The 23,513-nt window shown below is 41.6% G+C and overlaps 1 protein-coding gene across 1 annotated transcript in view; it reads right to left on the reverse strand.

The window, feature by feature from the left end:
- HMGCLL1 (3-hydroxymethyl-3-methylglutaryl-CoA lyase like 1) overlaps positions 1-23,513 on the reverse strand; it is a 262,055-nt gene that overhangs the window by 63,002 nt on the left and 175,540 nt on the right. Inside the window, exon 9 of the mRNA XM_040426810.1 lies at positions 18,615-18,740. Within this exon, the coding sequence (XP_040282744.1) occupies positions 18,615-18,740 (126 nt within the window). The remainder of the gene's footprint in view (positions 1-18,614; positions 18,741-23,513) is intronic.

Consider the following 23,513-nt stretch of genomic DNA (forward strand, 5'->3'; position numbering starts at 1 on the left):
TGGAATACTGATGGAATCCAATGGCAAGGACAAGGCCTAAACACAGGAGGCACCGGAGTCTTGAACAGGAGGTTGCAGGACTAAAGTATGAAGCAGAACCAGGCAGGCAGAGCTGTTACTGGTAGCGACGGTGCAGGACCGAAGGATGCAGCAGACCCAGACAGGCAGAGCCATTACTGGTAGCAACGGTGCAGGACCGAAGGATGCAGCAGAGCCAGGCTGGAAGAGCCATTACTGGTAGCAACGGTTCAGGACCGAAGGATGCAGTAGAGCCGAGGAATGTGTCAGGGCAGGCGGCACAGGAACGTAGTCAGGCAATCCGGGTCAGCAACAGGAGGTAGCAGGATGTCACAAAGTAGCAGGGTAAACCGCAAGGAGGAGGAACAAACCAGAGAGCTAGTTCCAAGCAAGAGGACTGCACAAGCAGAAGCTAAAACACAATACTCATGCAATTAGTAACAGGCTTGAGAGGTTTAAATGTGAAACAGGAAGCAAGATGGCACCCATCTGAGACACAATCCACCATCTTAAATGAGGGAGAACTTGAGGGTAAGGCAATCTGATCTAAACAGACATAGCAGGATTATTCCTGACAGACACAGTGCGGAGGTGGCAGCAGCAGCAGCATGAGTAGAGCACTGAGCGGCCCAGAGACAGAGTTGTGAGTTGGCAGCTGCATGAGGAGACCACAGAGTAGGAAGGTGACATAGTGTGGAGGGGGCAGCAGCATGAGGAGACCACAGAGTGGCACAATAACATAGTGTGGAGGTGGCAGCAGCAGCATGAGGAGACTTGAGTGGTGAGGTAGCAGCAGCATCAGAAGACCACATAGTGACCTGGTGACAGAGTGGGGAGGTAGGTGGCAATAACAATACCCACTGACAATGGTGGGTGAAAGAAGGAGCATTTGGCATCAGATATGTGGCATCAGGCGGATGGCAGCATCAGAATAGTAGCTGAGGCAGGTAGCCAGAAGAAACCGGTCTCTTGGGTGGGGAAGCATGGATAATCTAATCTGATGCATCAGGCATTGGTGGGTGGAAATCCTGGCTGATCCACACCTGATTAATCTTGATAAATGACTAGATGACACCGGGAGCTAAGGCCTCTCGAAGTGACCCCTGCTAACACGCCCCCTTACTCTGCTGCGACCTATGCCTGCACCAGAAACATTTAAGACTCTGCCACTCCCCTGTTCAGGGCCTGTCACTTCTCTGTCTGACATACTATCAGATCAAATAAATAAATAAAAAGGAAATTAATACACCCCAAAAAAGGCTGCAATTTTGTCACTTCACCACACAAAGGCTAACAAGCCTTTTTTTTTTCCACTAATACACCACAAAAAAAGCTTTAGAACATAAAACTGCACCGCTCAATGGCTAACAAGCTTTTTTTCCCCACTAATACACCACAAAAAAGGATTTAGAACATATCACTGCACCGCTAAACGGCAAATAAGCCATTGTTTTCCACTAATATAACCCCAAAAAGGCTTCAGAACATATAACTGCACCGCTGAACGGCTAATAAGACTTTTTTTTCCTGCTAATACACCCCAAAAAAGCTGTAATTTTGACACTTCACCCCACAATGGCTAATAACACTTTTTTCCACTAATACACCCCAAAAAAGGCTTTAGAACAGATAACTTCACAGCTTAATGGATAATAAGACTTCTTTTCACTAATACACCCCAAAAAAGGCTGTAGAACATATAACTGCACCGCTGAACGGCAAATAAGACTTTTTTTCAACTAATACTCCCCAAAATAGGCTGTAATTTGGTCACTTTACTGCACAACGGCTAACAAGCTTTTTTTCCCCCACTAATACACTACAAAAAAGGCTTTAGAATATATCACTGCAACGCTGAACGGCAAATAAGCAATTTTTTTCCACTAACACTCCCCAGAAAAGGTTGTAGAACATATAATTGCACCCCAGAACGACTAATAAGACTTTTTTCCCCACGAATACACCCCAAAAAAGGCTGTAATTTTTTCACTTTACAGCACAACGGCTAATAAGACATTTTTTTCCCACTAATAGACCCCAAAAAAGGCTGTAATTTTGTAATTTCACCGCACAACGGCTAATAAGACTTTTTTCCCCACTAATACACCCCAAAAAGCACAGTAATTTTGTCACTTCACCGCACAAGAGCTAATTAGTCCTTTTTCCACTAATACACCACAAAAAAGGCTTTAGAACATATAACTTCACCGCTGAATGACTAATAAGACTCTTTTTCCCACTAAGGCTACTTTCACACCTGCGTTCGGGTGTCCGCTCGTGAGCTCCGTTTGAAGGGGCTCACAAGCGGCCCCGAACGCAGCCGTCCAGCCCTAATGCATTCTCAGTGGAGGCGGATCCGCTGAGAATGCATCAGTCTGCCAGCGTTCAGCCTCCGCTCCGCTCAGCGAGCGGACACCTGAACGCTGCTTGCAGCGTTCGGGTGTCCGCCTGGCCGTGCGGAGGCGAGCGGATCCGTCCAGACTTACAATGTAAGTCAATGGGGACGGATCCGTTTGAAGATGACACTATATGGCTCAATCTTCAAACGGATCCGCCCCCATTGACTTTCAATGTAAAGTCTGGACGGATCCGTTCAGGCTACTTTCAGAAAGTTATAATGCAGACGGATCCGTTCTGAACGGATGCAAACGTCTGCATTATAGGAGCGGACCCGCTCCGAACGCTAGTGTGAAAGTAGCCTAATACACCCCAGAAAATGCTGTAATTTTTTTGTAAAGTTTTGCTGTAAAGTTTTTTTCCCCCACTAATACACCACAAAAAAGGCTTTAGAACATATCACTGCACCACTGAACGGCAAATAAGCCCTTGTTTTCCACTAATACACCACAAAAAATGCCTTAGAAAATATAACTTCACCGCTGAACGAATAAGAAGATTTTTTATCCACTAATACACCACAAAAAATGCAGTGATTTTGCAACTTCACCGCACAACGACTAACAAGCTTTTTTTCCCCCTCTAATACACCACAAAAAATACTTTAGGACATATCACTGCACTGCTGAACGGCAAAAAAGCCTTTGTTTTACACTAATACAGCCCAAAAAGGGCTTTCTAAAGCCGTGACCCCTTAATACAGTTCCTCATGTTGTGGTGACCCCCAACCATTACATTTTTTTCCTTGCTACGTCATAACAAATTTTGCTACTGTTATGAATTGTAATGTAAATATCTGATATGCAGGATGTATTTTTATTGCTACAAATTGAACATAATTAAAGCAGAGTAATTAATCACAAAGACATCCACAGATCCCCCCCTAAACAGTGCCATCCACAGATCCCCCCTAAACAGTGCCATCCACAGATCCCCCTCCCCTAAACAGTGCCATCCACAGATCTCCCCCCTAAACAGTGCCATCCACAGATCCCTCCTCCCCTAAACAGTGCCATCCACAGATCCCCCTCCCCTAAACAGTGTCATCCACAGATATCCCCCCTAAACAGTACCATCCACAGATCCCCCCCTAAACAGTGCCATCCACAGATCCCCCCTCCCCTAAACAGTGCCATCCACAGATCTCCCCCCTAAACAGTGCCATTCACAGATCCCCCCTAAACAGTGCCATCCACAGATCACCCTAAACAGTGCCATCCACAGATCCCCCTAAACAGTGCCATCCACAGATCCCCCTCCCCTAAACAGTGCCATCCACAGATCCCCCCTAAACAGTGCAATCCACAGATCCCCCCTCCCCTAAACAGTGCCATGGGAACGCCTGGGGGTTAGAATATACCATCGGATCTTCTGAGTTACTCAGCCGCAAAACAAGCACCGGCTCTGCTTGGCCCCGGGCCAGCTCAGGGCCCCAACCGGCTGGGGGCCCCAAGCAATTGCTTGTTTTGCCTGTCTGTTAGCGATGGGCCTGGACCCACAATAGGAAGCCTCAGGCGACCCCCCAGAAAGGGCCGATCGACCCCCAAAGGGGTCGCGACCCCTAGTTTGAGAACCGCTGCTTTAGAACATATAACTGCACCGCTGAACAGCTAATAAGACTTTTTTCCCACTAATACACCCAAAAAAAGCTGTAATTTTGTCACTTCACCACATAACGGATATTAACACTTTTTTCCACTAATACACCCCAAAAAAGGATGTAATTTTGTCACTTCACCGCACAACGGCTAATTAGATTTTTTTTTCCACTAATACTCCCCAAAAAAGGCTTTAATTTTGTCACTTTACTGCACAACGGCTAACAAGCTTTTTTTCCCCACTAGTACACCACAAAAAAGGCTTTAGAACATATCACTGCAACGCTGAATGGCAAATAAGCCCTTTTTTCCACTAATACAGCCCAGAAAAAGTTGTAGAACACATAACGGCACCGCTGAACGTCTAATAAGACATTTTTTTCCACTAATACACCCCAAAAAAGGCTGTAATTTTGTCACTTCACCGCACAATGACTAAAAAGACTTTTTTTTACACTAATACACTCCAAAAAAAGGCTGTAATTTTGTCACTTCACCGCACAACGGTTAACATGCTTTTTTTCCCCACTAATACACCACAGAAAAGGCTTTAGAACATATAACTGCACCACTGAATGGCTAATAAGACTTTTTTTTCCCACTAATAGACCCCCAAAAAATCTGTAATTTTGTAACTTCACCGCACAACAGCTAATAATACAATTTTCTTTCAATAATACACCACAAAAAAGGTTGTAATTTTGTCACTTCATTGCACAAAGGCTAATAAGCCATTTTTTTCCACTAATACACCACACAAAAGACTTTATAACATATAACTGCACCGCTTAACGACTGATAATACTTTTTTTTCCACTAATATACCCCAAGAAAGGCTGTAATTTTGTCACTTCACAGCACAACGACTAACAAGCTTTTTTTCCCACTAAAACACCTAAAAAAAGGCTTTAGAACATTTCACTGCACTGCTGAACGGCAAATAAGCCCTTTTTTTCCACTAATACACCCCAAAAAAGGCAGTCATTTTGTCACTTCGCACAACGGCTAATAAGCATATTTTTTACTAATACACCCCAAAAGAGGCTGTAATTTTGTCACTTCACCGCACAAAAGCTAATAAGCTGTTTTTTCCACTAATACACCACAAAGAAGGCTTTAAAACATTTAACTGCACCTCTGAACGGCAAACAAGCCCTTTTTTTTTTTACACTAATCAACCCCCAAAAAGGCTGTAATTTTGTCACTTCACCACACAATGGCTAACAAGCTTTTCTTTTACCCACTAATACACCACAAAAAAGGCTTTGAAATTAAACTAACAAGATGTGCTTTAACTCCATACTGTCAGCTTTAATTTGAGGGTATTTACATCGAAATCAGGTGAACGGTGTAGGAATTACAACAGTTTGCATATGTGCCTCCCACTTGTTAAGGAACCAAAAGTTATGGGACATAAAAAAATAATAAAATAAAAATTTCACTTTTTAATACTTTGTTGCAAATCCTTTGCAGTCAATTACAGCCTGAAGTCTGGAATGCATAGACATCACCAGACGCTGGGTTTCATCCCTGGTGATGCTCTGACAGGCCTCTACTGCAACTGTCTTCAGTTCCTGCTTGTTCTTGGGGCATTTTCCCTTCAGTTTTGTCTTCAGCAGGTGAAATGCATGGTCAATCGGATTCAGGTCAGGTGATTGACTTGGCGATTGCATAACATTCAACTCTTTCCCTTAAAAAACTCTTTGGTTGTTTTTGCAGTATGCTTTGGGTCATTGTCCATCTGCACTGTGAAGTGCAGTCCAATGAATTCTGAGGCATTTGGCTGAATATGAGCAGATAATATTGCCCGAAACACTTCAGAATTTATCCTGTTGCTTTTGTCAGCAGTCACATCATCAATAAATACAAGACAACCAGTTCCATTGGCAGCCATACATGCCAACGCCATGACACTACCACCACCATGCTTCACTAATGAGGTGGTATGCTTAGGATCATGAGCAGTTCCTTTCCTTCTCCATACTCTTCTCTTCCCATCACTCTGGTACAAGTTGATCTTGGTCTCATCTGTCCATAGGATGTTGTTCCAGAACTGTGAAGGATTTTTTAGATGTCGTTTGGCAAACTATAATCTGGCCTTTCTGTTTTTGAGGCTCACCAATGGTTTACATCTTGTTGTGAACCCTCTGTATTCACTCTGGTGAAGTCTTCTCTTGATTGTTGACTTTGACACACATACACCTACCTCCTAGAGAGGCCAACTGTTGTGAAGGGTGCTTTCTTCACCAGGGATAGAATTCTTCGGTCATCCACCACAGTTGTTTTCCGTGGTCTTCTGGGTCGTTTGGTGTTGCTGAGCTCACCGGTGCATTCCTTCTTTTTAAGAATGTTCCAAACAGTTGTTTTGGCCACGGCTAATGTTTTTGCTATCTCTCTGATGTTTTTTTTTTTTTTTTTTTAGCCTAATGATGGCTTGCTTTACTGATAGTGACAGCTCTTTGGATCTCATCTTGAGAGTTGACAGCAACAGATTCCAAATGCAAATAGCACACTTGAAATGAACTCTGGACCTTTTATCTGCTCATTGTAATTGGGATACTGAGGGTATAACACACACCTGGCCATGGAACGGCTGAGAAGCCAATTGGCCCATTACTTTTGGTCTCTTAACAAGTGGGAGGCACATATGCAAAGTGTTGTAATTCCTACACCGTTCACCTGATTTGGATGTAAATACCCTCAAATTAAAGCTAACAATCTGCAGTTAAAGCACATCTTGCTCGTTTTATTTCAAATCCATTGTGGTGGTGTATAGAGCCAAAAAAATTTAGAATTGTGTCAATGTCCCAATATTTATGGACCGGACTGTAACTGCACCACTGAACGGCTAATAAGACTTTTGTTTCCCACCAATAAACCCACCAAAAAAGCTGCAATTTTATCACTTCACAGCACAAGGGCTAATAAGCCCTTTTTGTTCCACTAATACACCACAAAAAAGGCTTTAGAACATATAACTTCACCTCTGAATGGATAATAAGACTTTTTTTTTCCACTAATACATCCCAAAAAAGTCTGTCATTTTGTCACTTCACCTCACAAAGGCTAATTGGTGGGTGGAAATCCTGGCTGATCCACACCTGATTCATCTTGATAAATTACTAGATGACACCGGGAGCTAAGGCCTCTCGAAGTGACCCCTGCTAACACGCCCCCTTACTCTGCTGCGACCTATGCCTGCACCAGAAACATTTAAGACTCTGCCACTCCCCTGTTCAGGGCCTGTCACTTCTCTGTCTGACATACTGTCAGATCAAATAAATAAATAAAAAGGAAATTAATACACCCCAAAAAAGGCTGCAATTTTGTCACTTCACCACACAAAAGCTAACAAGCCTTTTTCCCCCCACGAATACACCACAAAAATAGCTTTAGAACAGGGATGCCCAAACTGCGGCCCTCCAGCTGTTGCAAAACTACAATTCCCAGCATGCCCGGACAGCCTACAGCTATCAGCCTACAGCAGGGCATGATGGGAGGTGTAGTTTTGCAACAGCTGGAGGGCCGCAGGTTGAGCATGCCTGCTTTAGAACATAAAACTGCACCGCTCAATGTCTAACAAGCTTTTTTCCCACTAATACACCACAAAAAAGGATTTAGAACATATCACTGCACCGCTGAACGGCAAATAAGCCATTGTTTTCCACTAATATAACCTAAGAAAGACTTCAGAACATATAACTGCACCGCTGAACGGCTAATAAGACTTTTTTTCCCCGCTAATACACCCAAAAAAAGCTGTAATTTTGACACTTCATAACACCACATTCACCACACTTTTTTCCACTAATACACCCCAAAAAAGGCTTTAGAACAGATAACTTCACAGCTTAATAGATAATAAGACTTCTTTTCACTAATACACCCCAAAAAAGGCTGTAGAACATATAACTGCACCGCTGAATGGCAAATAAGAATTTTTTTTCCACTAAAACGCCCCAAAAAATGCTGTAATTTTGTCACTTTACTGCACAATGGCTAACAAGCTTTTTTTCAAACTAATACACCACAAAAAAGGCTTTAGAATATATCACTGCAACGCTGAACGGCAAATAAGCCATTTTTTTCAACTAATAGTCCCCAGAAAAGGTTGTAGAACATATAACTGTACCGCAGAACGGCTAATAAGACTTTTTTCCCCACGAATACACCCCAAAAAAGGCTGCAATTTTTTCACTTAACAGCACAACGGCTAATAAGACTTTTTTTTCCACTAATAGACCCCAAAAAAGGCTGCAATTTTGTAATTTCACCGCACAACGGTTAATAAGACTTTTTTCCCCACTAATACACCCCAAAAAGCGCTGAAATTTTGTCACTTTACCGCACAAAAGCTAATTAGCCCTTTTATTCCACTAATACACCACAAAAAAGGCTTTAGAACATATAACTTCACTGCTGAACGACTAATAAGACTTTTTTTTCCCACTAATACACCCCAGAAAATGCTGTAATTTTGTCACTTCACCGCACAACGGCTAACAAGTTTTTTTTCCACTAATACACCGCAAAAAAGGCTTTAGAACATATCACTGCACCACTGAACGCAAATAAGCCCTTGTTTTCCACTAATACACCACAAAAAAGGCTTTAGAAAATATAACTTCATCGCTGAACGAATAATAAGATTTTTTTATCCACTAATACACCACAAAAAAGGCTGTAATTTTGTAACTTCACCGCACAACGACTAACAAGCTTATTTTTCCCACCGCAAAAAAAACTTTTTTTTTTTTACATTTCCATATTTATTTACGTATATAAAAAAACATGTACAAAAATCAGACCATCCAAAGATACATACTACATAAATCAACAATACAATAACATTTTACCCCAAATACCCACCCCCACCCTATGGAGAGAGAGAGAGAGAGAGAGAGAGAGAGAGGATGAGAAAGAGAAGAAAAAAAAAAAACACCAAACATCCAGCCCTAGTACAACCATTTTTTCCATATTTTATCAGTTTTTGTTGCTCTCTCGCTATATCTCTCAGATACCCGTTCCAGTTTAATCAGATTTGTAACTGCTTCTTGCCACTGTCCTACTGTGGGGGAATCTCCATTTACCCATTTCCGAAGTATAAGAAGTCTGGCTTGAAATAGTACTTTACCTAAAACCACTTGTATCTCCTTATTCAATTTAAGATGTTTTATAGCCCCTAATATACAGACTATTGGGTCTTCAAACACTTGAACCCCCAGAAATACTAATATAATATCTGCAATCTCTTTCCAATACCTAAAAATTTTAGGGCATCTCCAAAAACAATGTATAAGATCATCCTTCTCCCCCTTACCATTTGGGCACCTATCAGACGTTCTTACCCCCATTTTCTTTAACACCCAAGGAGATCGATGTAACCTGTGTACTATGAAAAATTGAGAAATTTTATGTGAGGCTCTTTCCGACACCATGATATAACTTCCAAGAGCATCGTTCCATTTTTCTTCCGTAAAAAACAGGAGTTCTTTTTCCCATTTTCCTCTGGCAAGTATCGTAATCCGTTTTTTTTTTTCCCCTCCATCAAGATCCCATATCTTTTTGCCGTTATTCCTCTTTTTTCTTCGCCATTAGTGAATTTATATATTCTATCTGATTGTTCTTTTCTATATTTATCTGAATTCACCGGTATCCTCATAGCATTTTTAAACTGTAAATATTTATAACTATCTTTCTGGGGGATCCCAAACTTCCTAACCAAGGTGCCAAAATCCTTCAGTTTATTTTCCTCAAATACTTGACCTAGATATTTCACCCCCTTTTTATCCCAGACTATATAAGGCCTAATCATTTGCACTTCCTTTAAATTAATATTTTTCCAAATAGGTGTATACTGTAAATAACCTTTAATATCTAATATTTTTTTAACTTCCACCCATATATATTCCATTAAATTCAATATTCTATTTTCTGTGATATTTTTCCCCAGTGTTCCTGATTCCAAAACCTCTAAGTGATTCATATCCCCTCTCCATCCCATTTTCATTAATTCCTCCTTTCCCACTAAACCCTTTAAACTTCCTTTTATCTGAATATATTGTGTTATTAAATAATAAAAGAACCAATTGGGAATTGCTAATCCACCCTCGCTTACTGGGAGTTGAAGCACTTCTCTCTTTAACCTAGGAATGGCACCTTTCCAAATAAAATCCCCCATTAAACTAACTAATAGCGTAAAAATTTTCTTCGGCAACCTCATTGGGGCATTTTGTAAAACATACAGTATTTTTGGGAGAAAAATCATTTTTGTTAAATTCACCCGACCCTGAATTGACAAAGGTAGTCTTTTCCAAATATGTATTTTAGTTCTTAGTTTTTTTATTAAGGGGAGTACATTCAACTTTTCATATTCTTGTATATTTCTAGAAATTTGTATACCTAAATATTTAAAACTCTCGTGTTGCTCAAGCACATGCATCCTTGAACCATTCTGTAATTGCCCCTTCCCTAATAACACCAATTTATATTTAAACCAGAAAAAAAGCCAAAGTTATCTATTATATCTATTATTCTATTAAACTCATCCCCAGTGTTGTGCATAAATACTAAAATATCATCGGCATACATTAATAATTTTTCATTTCCTTCCCCATATTGAAAACCTTTGAGCTCCCTATCATTTCTTATCATAGTTGCCAAGGGTTCTATTGCGATAGCAAATAATAGTGGGGAGAGAGGGCATACCTGCCTAGTGCCCCTGTAGAGGCAAATGGCAGGGACAAGCTCCCATCCACCATCACCCTAGCCCTCGGATTGGAGTATATAATTTGAATCCATCTTATGAATCCCTCCCCTATGCCAACCCTTTTCAATAATGCCCATAAATACTCCCATTCGATACAATCAAATGCCTTTTGGGCATCCAATGAGAGTATAGCTTTCTCACCAATTTCTGTTTTATTAGCTTCAATATTAAGGTACAACCTTCTTATATTTGAATATATTGTTCTTCCGGGTATAAAACCTGTCTGATCTTCATGAATTATACCTTTAATCACCTTAGAAAGCCTACCTGCCAAAACCTTTGCCAGAATTTTAACATCCCTATTTAACAGGTATATTGGTCTATATGAACCGGGATCTAGTAGTTCTTTACCCTTTTTTGGAATCAGTGTAATAATTGCTTCTTTCATTGAGTATGGTAAATCGCCTATTTTTTGGGCCTCACACAATGTCGCTCTTAATTCTGGTATTAACACCTGCGCAAAGGTCTTATATATTTCAAAAGGGAGTCCATCACACCCTGGTGATATTACTGGTTTTACCATACTTAAAACCTCTTCTATTTCTAAAATAGATATTTATTTTTTCAGGTATTCCTTTTGGGCTTTGGATATCTCACCCAGGGCAATCTGATCTAAATATTGGTCCAGGTTTTTTTTTGTATATTGTACCCTAGACTTATAAAGTTCCTGAAAATAATCCACAAAAACTTTTTTGATGTTTTCAGGTGAACTATTTCATCCCTATTATCTCTAATCCCCCTATCCATGATTTCCCTCTCAGATTTTTTACTATACCTGCTAAGATTTTCCCAACCTTTTCTCCCTCTGAAGCTAGCCGAAACCCTTGGAAGAACAGTTCTTTCCTAGTTTTCTCCATATAATATATTTTTAACTTTTCTTGTTCCTCTTCCCATTTCTTCTTATTATTTCCAGTGGGGTCATTATACATACTAATCTTGCTTCTTCTAAATTTTTTTCCAGTAGATTCCCTTTTTCTTTAGTAGTTTTTTTCCAGTAATTCACCTTTTCAAACAGAGATCCTCTTAAATATGCCTTGTCAGTATTCCAAACTATCAATCTACTAGCGGAGTTATTATTCTCCTGAAATAAATTTTTTAAATCCACCAATATACTTTCTTTATTTGGGATTAACGATAACCAATGGTAATTAAACTTAAACATTGGCAAATTTTGCTTTCTGTTCAAGTCTAATTCCATTACCACAGTGCTATGATCGGATAAGGCCATAGGCAAATACTTTATCTTAATCCTATTTTGGGTTATTAAATTTTTATTTCCCAAAACCATATAAATTCTTGACCACGTTTGATGTGATTTAGAGTTACAAGAATACATGGTATCTTCCGGGTTCAAATAGCGCCAAACATCAATCCAGTTAAACTCCAAGGCCAGTTTAAAAAAGTCCACATTTTGTATTCTTCCCCCTCTGCTAGACATTCTATCCCTGAGTGGGTCCATTACAGCATTGTAATCTCCTATGGCAATTATTATACATTCTTGTCTATTCAACATAAATCTATGCAACTCATACAACACATCTGGCTTATATGGTGGCGGAATATATATATTTGCGATTACCATTTTAACCCCTTCTATATTACATTGTAAGAAGAGGTACCTACCATAGTCGTCCGCCTCGTATGCAACACACTCAAATTTAATCTTATCATGTACCAAAATTGAAACCCCTCTAGAATATGTAGTATACACTCACCTAAAGAATTATTAGGAACACCTGTTCTATTTCTCATTAATGCTATTATCTAGTCAACCAATCACATGGCAGTTGCTTCAATGCATTTAGGGGTGTGGTCCTGGTCAAGACAATCTCCTGAACTCCAAACTGAATGTCAGAATGGGAAAGAAAGGTGATTTAAGCAATTTTGAGCGTGGCATAATTGTTGGTGCCAGACGGGCCGGTCTGAGTATTTCACAATCTGCTCAGTTACTGGGATTTTCACGCACAACCATTTCTAGGGTTTACAAAGAATGGTGTGAAAATGGAAAAACATCCAGTATGTGGCAGTCCTGTGGGCAAAAATGCCTTGTGGATGCTAGAGGTCAGAGGAGAATGGGCCGACTGATTCAAGCTGATAGAAGAGCAACGTTGACTGAAATAACCACTCGTTATAACTGAGGTTTGCAGCAAAGCATTTGTGAAGCCACAACACGCACAACCTTGAGGCGGATGGGCTACAACAGCAGAAGACCCCACCGGGTACCACTCATCTCCACTACAAATAGGAAAAAGAGGCTACAATTTGCACGAGCTCACCAAAATTGGACTGTTGAAGAAAAATGTTGCCTGGTCTGATGAGTCTCGATTTCTGTTGAGACATTCAAATGGTAGAGTCCGAATATGGCGTAAACAGAATGAGAACATGTATCCATCCTCTGATGGCTACTTCCAGCAGGATAATGCACCATGTCACAAAGCTCGAATCATTTCAAATTGGTTTCTTGAACATGACAATGAGTTCACTGTACTAAAATGGCCCCCACAGTCACCAGATCTCAACCCAATAGAGCATCTTTGGGATGTGGTGGAACGGGAGCTTCGTGCCCTGGATGTGTATCCCTCAAATCTCCATCAACTGCAAGATGCTATCCTATCAATATGGGCCAACATTTCTAAAGATTGCTATCAGCACCTTGTTGAATCAATGCCATGTAGAATTAAGGCAGTTCTGAAGGCAAAAGGGGGTCCAACACCGTATTAGTATGGTGTTCCTAATAATTCTTTAGGTGAGTGTATACCGAGTGATACCCATCCACTATTCATCTCTTGTCCAACCACCTTAAGGATTCTTTATCTAAGTGTGTCTCTTGGAGGCAAACGATGGCTGGCAAAAACCTCTTCATCCACTCAAAGATAGCATATCTCTTTATCCTTTCTCGCAAACCTCTCACATTTAACGAGAGAATCTTAATCATCTAACAGAGGGAAAAGATAAAAAATAATTAAAAAACACAACCCCTCTCTCTCTCTTCTCCATGATACCTCCCTCCGCTCCCTTCTGAATAGCTCCCCCTCTGCTGGTCAGCAGTCGAGGCAGCTCCATTACTTAGCATACTAGCTCCTTATCCCCCCTTCCTACCCCTCCCCCTCAAAAACCCATCCTGTCTGCCCATTCATTAATTTCTATTGTTGTCTGAAAAAAGTCGACCCCACCTTTATATTCCACCCTTAACTTTGCGGGAAAGAGTAAGCTATACTTCAAACCTGCATCCCTTAATCAATTTTTTACAGTTAGAAACTCCTTCCTTCGTGCGTTAGTATCTGATGAGTAGTCTAGAAAAAGTCTTATTTTTTCCCCATGTATCTGATATTTTTCAGAGGTTCTAGCTTCAAACAGTATTGTATCTCGGTCCTTGGAGAGCAAACATTTCACCAACATGTGTCTAGGGTAATCCCTTGGAACCCTCTTTTTCGTGGGGACCCTATGTGCTCTTTCAATAGCGAACAGGGGAGAGAGGATACCCTCCCTACAATTCTCCTTTATCCACCACTCCTTAAATTCTATACAATTATCCCCTTCTTCCCATTCTGGAATCCCTACACACCTTATATTTGTTCTTCTCGATCTATCTTCTTGATTTATCAATTTTTGTTCCATCTTATTATTTGTCTGTTTTAGAGATGCATCCTCCTTCTCTAATTTCTCAACAGAGTGCTCCAGCAATGGGATCCTTTTTTCCATCTCGTATAATCGCTGTCTTATTTTCTCCAGCTCACCCCGTATTACACTAACATCAGTTTGCACTGCCCCAATCTGTGTCACAATACTCCCCATTACATTTTCCATCCTGGAGACAGTAAGGAATATATCTTTCACCATTTTTACATCCATTTCTGCGGCTACCACAGGGGGTCCTTGATCCCCCGTGATAGCCGCAGTCCCGTTCTCCTGTGTCAGGCTATGTGTCTCTATGTCTATAGCTTTTTCTTTCTGCAAAGAAGTAGACACTAGGGAGTTGGGGGTCAAATATTTATTTAGGCTATGCTGTTTTTGCCCACTCTCTAACCCTGTTGCTGATCTCCTACCAGTAACGCTGGTGAGGCCGCGCTGTTCCTCTTTTTTCTTTGGGGGCATTTTTATACTTTCTTTTTTGTTCCTTTCCCCTCCTCCCGTCCTTCCCTTCTCACCTACCCTTCCCCTTCCTTCCTACTTGCCCTCTTACAGATGTTGTAACTGTTACCCAACCGCAGTCTCAAGACTTCAATTGTTCTATCCCCTAGACTATTATTTGCAATATGCTAGTGTGTTATCGACAGTTAGTCCGTTATGAACAAATAATCCAATAAAACAAAACCATAAAATGCGCCTTAGTCCCAATATTATATATATATATAAAAAAAAAAAAGGCAACGACAAAAGAACAAAAAAATATAATATTAGTGAGAGTGGGAACAAAAAAAATAAATAAAAAATTCCAATTAACTAATAGTTAATATATTTCCTGCCGTCCACAACTAGTCGAATAAAACATCTCCAGAAGCAGTTTTTTGAGTCTAAGTGTGTTTTTGTTGAGGAGGGAGAGATAAAGAAAGCCGCGAGTTCACAATACTTTAGCCAACAGAAAAGGTATCAGCATAAGACCTTTATAAGAGGGGGTTGGGTTAAAGATGATTAATCCAGAGTTAGTTAAGGGAGTTAGAAGGGAGTTAAAAGGAGTTAGTCCAGCGATAAACGTTCCGGAAGGGGTTAAAGTCAAAGTCGGAACTGAACGGTATAGATATCTATAAATCAGTTCACTGTATAAAATACCACCGCCATCTGTATTTCTTCACCCCCTTTTCTTCTTCTCCTTACTCCTTTCCTTCACTCGCTTTCATTCAGCAAAGGACAATCAATCCCCACAATTATATCCAATGCTGCAAAATATCCTCACAGCTTCCAATTTCCAGTCCCCAACTTCCAACCCCTCTTTTCCTACCACTGCGGCTATACAATTTCCCTGTTGTGGGATAAATCCCAGCTATCAGGAAATTACCCTCTTCTCCTCTAAGCCGCCACTCACTGGGAATATTCTCACTCTGCGGTCAACAGCCTTGACTCCCGCTCACACGCCGGACCACACGGGGGAAACAACTTTACAGGTCAAGTTTTTTTCTTTGCCACACAGCAGACCCCCGGCTCCCAACCTCAGGCCAACACACATCCACTCTGCGAACCGGGACCGGAGCGACACTACACCCCTCCGCTCCTTCAGACAGCGAGTCTCACCACCCGGTTATTGGCTTCAGCGTCCTCCAAAGACCTCAATCCTCAGCATACACAGCATCCTCTTCAGCCACATTACAGCAGCAGCGTCAGCAGGCGGGTGATCGAGCGGGGCAGGGGGGGCGGAGACTATTGTCAGACGTCAGACGCTCACATGCGAACATATCACTGCACCGCTGAACGGCAAATAAGCCTTTGTTTTACACTAATACAGCCCAAAAAAGGCTTTAGGACATACAGTACAGACCAAAAGTTTGGACACACCTTCTCATTCAAAGAGTTTTCTTTATTTTCATGACTATGAAAATTGTAGATTCACACTGAAGGCATCAAAACTATGAATTAACACATGTGGAATTATATTCATAACAAACAAGTGTGAAACAACTGAAAATATGTCATATTCTAGGTTCTTCAAAGTAGCCACCTTTTGCTTTGATTACTGCTTTGCACACTCTTGGCATTCTCTTGATGAGCTTCAAGAGGTAGTCCCCTGAAATGGTTTTCACTTCACAGGTGTGCCCTGTCAGATTTAATAAGTGGGATTTCTTGCCTTATAAATGGGGTTGGGACCATCAGTTGCGTTGAGGAGAAGTCAGGTGGATACACAGCTGATAGTCCTACTGAATAGACTGTTAGAATTTGTATTATGGCAAGAAAAAAGCAGCTAAGTAAAGAAAAACGAGTGGCCGTCATTACTTTAAGAAATGAAGGTCAGTCAGTCAGCCGAAAAATTGGGAAAACTTTGAAAAGTAAGGGCTATTTGACCATGAAGGAGAGTGATGGGGTGCTGCGCCAGATGACCTGGCCTCCACAGTCACCGGACCTGAATCCAATCGAGATGGTTTGGGGTGAGCTGGACCGCAGAGTGAAGGCAAAAGGGCCAACAAGTGCTAAGCATCTCTGGGAACTCCTTCAAGACTGTTGGAAGACCATTTCAGGGGACTACCTCTTGAAGCTCATCAAGAGAATGCCAAGAGTGTGCAAAGCAGTAATCAAAGCAAAAGGTGGTTACTTTGAAGAACCTAGAATATGACATATTTTCAGTTGTTTCACACTTGTTTGTTATGAATATAATTCCACATGTGTTAATTCATACTGTAGTTTTGATGCCTTCATAGTCATGAAAATAAAGAAAACTCTTTGAATGAGAAGGCGTGTCCAAACTTTTGGTCTGTACTGTATAACTGCACCGCTGAACAGCTAATAAGACATTTTTCCCACTGATACACCCAAAAAAACTAGTAATTTTTTCACTTCACCACACAACGGCTATTAACACTTTTTTCCACTAATACACCCCAAAAAAGGATGTCATTTTGTCACCTCACCGCACAACGGCTAATAAGATTATTTTTTCCACTAATGCTCCCCCAAAAAAGCTGTAATTTTGTCACTTCACCGCACAATGGCTAACAAGCTTTTTTTCCCCACTAATACGCCACAAAAAGGCTTTAGAACATATCACTGCAACGCTGAATGGCAAATAAGCCCTTTTTCCCACTAATACACCTCAGAAAATGCTGTAGAACATATAACTGCACCGCTGAACGGCTAATAAGACTTTTTTTTTCCACTTATACACCCGAAAAAATGCTGTCATTTTGTCACTTCGCCACACAAAAGCTAATAAGCCCTTTTTTCCACTAACACAACACAAAAAAGGTTTTAGAACATAGAACTGTACCGCTGAACGGCAAATAAGCCTTTTTTTTCCACTTATACTCTCCAAAAAAGGCTGTCATTTTATCACTTCACCGGTAAATGGCAAATAAGCCCTTTTTTTCCCTACTAATACACCACAAAAAAAGTATTTAAAACATACAGTTGCACCGCTGAATGGCCACTAATACACCCCCAAAATGGCTTTAGAACATATAACTGCACCGCACAACGCTTAATAATACATACAAATATGTCCTAGTAATACACCCTGTTAATGGCTGTATCACACAGCACTTACACCCCAATAACAAGCAAGGTTTGTTGGAATTACAGTGTAGCAAGGTGTAATAGAATTGCTCCTATTACCCAGGCTGTAAACTCCCCTATTGGACCCTGTTCTCCTTTTATAGTGTGGAATAATTCCTCCCTATCCTTTCACTGCACTTCTATTGATCTTTCCCTGAACTTCTATTCAGCCCAAAAAAAAGTTTTAAATTATTTTCTACCACTTTCCCTAGCACCTGCTAACGTCTCTCCCTGCACCAAGTACAGTGGAAAAGGCTGAATCCAAGATGGCTGAGGCTATTTATAAGGCTGTGACATCACAGGGGCTGACTGACTGCTGATTGGCTGCATGCATGGCATTGTGGGTGATCCCTCGTTCCCAGAGTTCTTTGCTCCATGTCCTAATACGTGCAGCAGCTATTTTAAGAAAAAATTTGATTCATTACCACAAAATTTTTGAATTTTTCCTGAAATTCGGATTGAATTCCACTTTGTCAACTTCGATTCTCTCATCTCTACTCCACATCAGTACAACATAAGTTTTGCAATGTTACTACACATTTTATGTAGATTTTATATGTAGCTAGAAATTGTACTCAAATATCAATATCTGCACTTAATAATAAAATCAGAAAAATGGATAGTAAAGAGATTACCGTATGAATACCAAGGCCGTTCAGCATGTATAATACTTCTTCTGTTGGAACATTTCCTGTTGCACCATTTGCATAAGGGCATCCTCCAAGTCCAGCAACTGCACAGTCCACAACACTCACACCCATCTGCACAGAAATGAGAAAGATCTTTTTTTTTTTCTTAACAACTCACATACTGTATTCAGAAAACTGTAAAATTAGGAAAAAATATAGTCAATAATCTAATATGTAATATTTTTAACAATTAGTCTTTATTGTAATATAAGTAATTATAGATACAAGGAGACAGCTTTACAGACCACTGATTTTACTTAACAACTCACATACTGTATTCAGAAAAGGGTAAAATTAGGAAAAAAATATAGTCAATAATCTAATATGTAATATTTTTAACAATTAGTCTTTATTGTAATATACCGTATTTTTCGCCCTATAAGACGCACCGGCCCATAAGACGCACCTAGGTTTTTGGGGAGGAAAATAAGAAAAAATAAAATTTGAACCAAAAGATGTGCTTTTGGTGGGTTTGGAACTAATGGTGGTCTGTGGATGACGGACACTGTTATGAGGGGGATCTGTGGATGACGGACACTGTTATGGGGGGGATCTGTTGATGACGGACACTGTTATGGGAGGATCTGTGGATGACGGACACTGTTATGGGAGGATCTGTGGATGATGGACACTTATGGGGGGATCTGTGGATGACGGACACTTATGGGGGGGATCTGTGGATGACGGACACTTATGGGGGGATCTGTGGATGACGGACACTTATGGGGGGATCTGTGGATGACGGACACTTATGGGGGGATCTGTGGATGACGGACACTTATGGGGCGGATCTGTGGATGACGGACACTTATGGGGTATCTGTGGATGACGGACACTGTTACAGGGGGGGGGGATCTGTGGCTGGCACTGTTACAGGGGGGGGGATCTGTGGATGGCACTGTTACAGGGGGGGGATCTGTGGATGGCACTGTTATATATGTGCCATCCACAGACCCCCCACCCCATAACAGTGCCATCCACAGACCCCCCCCAGCCCATAACAAAGCCATCCACAGACCCCCACCCCTTAACTGTGCCATCCACAGATCCCATGTAATTCTGTCAGGGTCTCTCTGGGAGACTGCAGTATGCATTGGCTTTTCATGAAAATCCTGAGTCATTGGAAGCAGCTATGTCCCTTGCTGTTTGTCTTGATAGACGCCTGAGGGAGAGATCTAGGGGTCCTCACCTTCAGGAAGTATTGTCCAATAAGGGTACTGCTTCCTTTGACACTTATGGTGGAGAGAGACACTGGTGGTTGCACATTGTGAGGAGGTGCCTATGCAGTTAGTAGGAGCTACTCCTGGAACTTCTGGCAAAAGTTTTGGTCATGTGAAAGGAGTCTGATTTTGTTGTGGCAAGCAGGGACATTTTGTGAATATTTGTCTGTACCTGCAGCATCAAGGTGTAAACAAAAAGGAAAAAACATTTAATCCCCAAATTACTATTGGTGGTGTGGGTGGGGAGCAAGAAAACCTACTTTTGTCTTTTACTGCTAGTACCCGTTTTCTCCTGTCTGCCGAGGTGGCGCTAGAGTCCAAAACTGTGAAAATAAAAGCTTTTTACGACAGTGGGGCAGGAGTTAATTTGATTGATGGCAAGTTTGTACGCCTTCACGGATTGACTACTAATGCATTAGAGAAAAGTATTTCTGTCTTTGCAATTGACTCAGCACCTCTCAACTAAAAATGCCTGTCGCAGGTAGTGAATGACATTCATTTAAGAGTGGGTGATTTCCATCAGGAATCTATCTCCTGTTATGTGTTGGAGGGTATGCCTGCTCCGTTGGTGTTGGGTTTACCATGGTTAAGCAAACATAACCCTAACATCGACTGGCAAGCGAGACAGATTCTCGATTGGAGTGATTTTTGCATGGACAACTGTCTTAATGCATCGTTCTCTATGGTTACCACTAAAACTGTACACCCGTTCATTTCTGAATTTTCTGATGTGTTTTCTGAGAGTGGTAATCAGGAGTTGCCTCCGCACTGGGAGTATGACTGTCCCGTCAATGTTATTCCCGAAGCTAAATTGACCAAATCTCGGTTGTATAATCTTTCGGAACCCGAAAGAAAGGCCATGCGAGAGTATATTACCGAGAGTTTGGCAAAGGAACATATTAGACCATCCAAGTCCCCAGTGGCTGCTGGATTTTTCTTTGTAAAGAAAAAGGATGCTACCCTGAGACCATGTCTGGACTTCCGTGAGATTGTCAGTGCCAAGGTGTTCTCTAAATTGGATCTGAGCGGGGCATATAATCTGGTAAGGATCAAGGGGGGGATGAGTGAAAGACCGCATTTAATACCCCTGAGGGTCATTTTGGAAACCTGGTCATGCCCTTTGGATTAACCAATGCTCCTGCGGTTTTTCAACACTTTGTCAATGACATCTTTCATCATCTGGTGGGGAGGTTTGTCATTGTATACCTTGATGACATACTAATTTATTTGCCTAATATGGAGACTCATCAGGATCATGTGAGACAGGTGTTACAGATCCTAAGAGAGAATAAGTTGTATGCTAAGATGTAAAAGTGTGTATTTGCTGTACAGGAAGTGCAATTTCTGGGTTACCTTCTCTCATCCTCAGGTTTTCGTATGGATCCCAAGAAGGTCCGTGCCGTGTTGGACTGGGATCGACCCGAAAATCTGAAAGCGCTTATACGGTTTTAAGGGTTTACCAACAGCTACCGTAAATTTATCTTGAACTATTCATCGGTGGTTAAACCTTTAACAGACATGACTAGGAAGGGTGCTGATATTTCTATCTGGTCTGATGCGGCATTACAGGCCTTTTCTGCTGTGAAAGAATGTTTTGCTTCGGCCCCTATTCTGGAATCTGGTGCAACCGGACGTGTCTCAGCCATTTATTGTTGAGGTTGACGCGTCCGAGGTAAGGGTAGGAGCAATCTTGTCGCAGGGTCCTTCACCCAGTAAATGGCGCCCATGTGCATTTTTCTCTAAAAAACTCTCGACTGCTGAATGGAATTATGATGTGGGGAATAGGGAATTGCTGGCCATTAAGTTAGCATTCGAGGAATGGCGGCATTGGTTGGAAGGAGCAATTCATCCTATTACGGTAATTACGGATAACAAGAATCTGGCCTACCTGGAGTCGACTAAGCGACTGAACCCCAGGCAGGCCAGATGGTCATTGTTTTTCACTGGATTTAACTTCATCGTCACTTACTGCCCTGGGGTTAAGAACGTCAAGGCGGATGCTTTGTCGCTTAGCTTTCCTGGAGGGGGGTGAGTCTAATGACCCATGTCCCATTTTATCTGAAGGGGTAGTCATATCCGCTCTTTATCCTGATCTCGAGGCCAAGGTGTTGGAGGCACAGGAGGATGCTCCAGACTCTTGTCCTCCGGGAAAATTGTTGTTCCCTCCGAATTGCGTCACAAGGTGTTCGAGGATCATCACTGTACGGTGGTTGCTGGGCACCCTGGGAGCAGATCGATTGTCGATCTCATCTCTCGCAGATTCTGGTGGCCGGGGTTGCATAAAGTGTGTTGAGGACTATGTGTCAGCCTGTGGTACCTGTGCACGTGCTAAGGTGACACATACTCGGCCTTCCGGATCTCTGCTTCCATTGCCCATACCGTCCAGACCTTGGACCCATTTGTCCATGGATTTTATCACGGTTTTACCAAATTCTTCGGGAAAATCCGTGATTCTGGTGGTAGTTGATCGTTTTAGTAAAATGGCACACCTTATTGCATTACCTAGTCTACCTAATACTAAAACTCTTGCACAGGTGTTCGAAAGGTCAAAAACATTGTGAAACTACATGGCATTCCCTCTGATGTGGTGTCCGATAGAGGGACTCATTTTGTTTCCAGATTCTGGAAAGCGTTCTGTACTCGTCTGGGTGTACAACTGTCCTTCTCTTCGGCTTTTCATCCTCAGTCGAACGGACAGACTGAGCGCACTAATCAGAATCTGGAGACTTACTTGAGATGTTTTGTTTCAGAGAATCAGGAAGAGTGGTCTTCATTTTTGTCGTTAGCTGAGTTTGCTATAAATAACCGTAGACAGGAATCCACTGATAAGTCACAGTTTTTTGGGGCATATGGGTTCCATCCACAGTTTGGTACATTTTCTGGTGCTCAAAATTCCGGCATTCCCGAGGAGGAACAATTTTCCTCTTCTTTGTCTTCTATTTGGTGGATCCAAAATAACCTGAAAAAGATGGTCAACAGGTATAAGCATGCTGTTGACAGGAGACGTATGAGTGGTCCGGACCTGAGATTGGGTGATTCTGTGTGGTTGTCTACAAGAAACATTAAACTTAAGTTACCTTCTTGGAATTTGGGCACAAGATTTATTGGTCCATATAAGATCACTGCCATTGTTAACCCTGTAGCCTTCCGTCTTGAACTTCCTCAGGCATTGAAAATCCAAAACGTATTTTATAAATCGTTGTTAAAGAAATGTGTCGAACCTGTTAAGCCGTCCTTCTTACCTCCCGCTCCTGTCATAGTGGACGGCAATTTAGAATTTCAGATCAGCAGGATTGTGGACTCCCGAGTACTTCGGAGATCCCTCCAGTATCTCGTACATTGGAAAGGGTATGGACCAGAGGAGAGAATGTGGGTTCCAGCGACTGATGTTAATGCTAGTCGTCTGGTGAGAGCATTCCACAGAGCTCATCCTGATAAGGTCGGTCCTGGGTGCCCCGAGGTCACCCATAGAACAGGGGGGGGGGACTGTCACTCCTGTGACAGGTCTTAGAAGGTCTGAAAGATTATCTGCACATCAGTGATCTGACAGCCTCTTTTGGTTTCACTTTGTCTGTGTGGTGACCCTTTCTCTTCCCTAGCGGTGAGGCCTAGTGTCCTTACCCTT

The sequence above is a fragment of the Bufo bufo genome, chromosome 4 (genome assembly GCF_905171765.1).
Source record: "Bufo bufo chromosome 4, aBufBuf1.1, whole genome shotgun sequence".
NCBI lineage: Eukaryota > Metazoa > Chordata > Amphibia > Anura > Bufonidae > Bufo > Bufo bufo.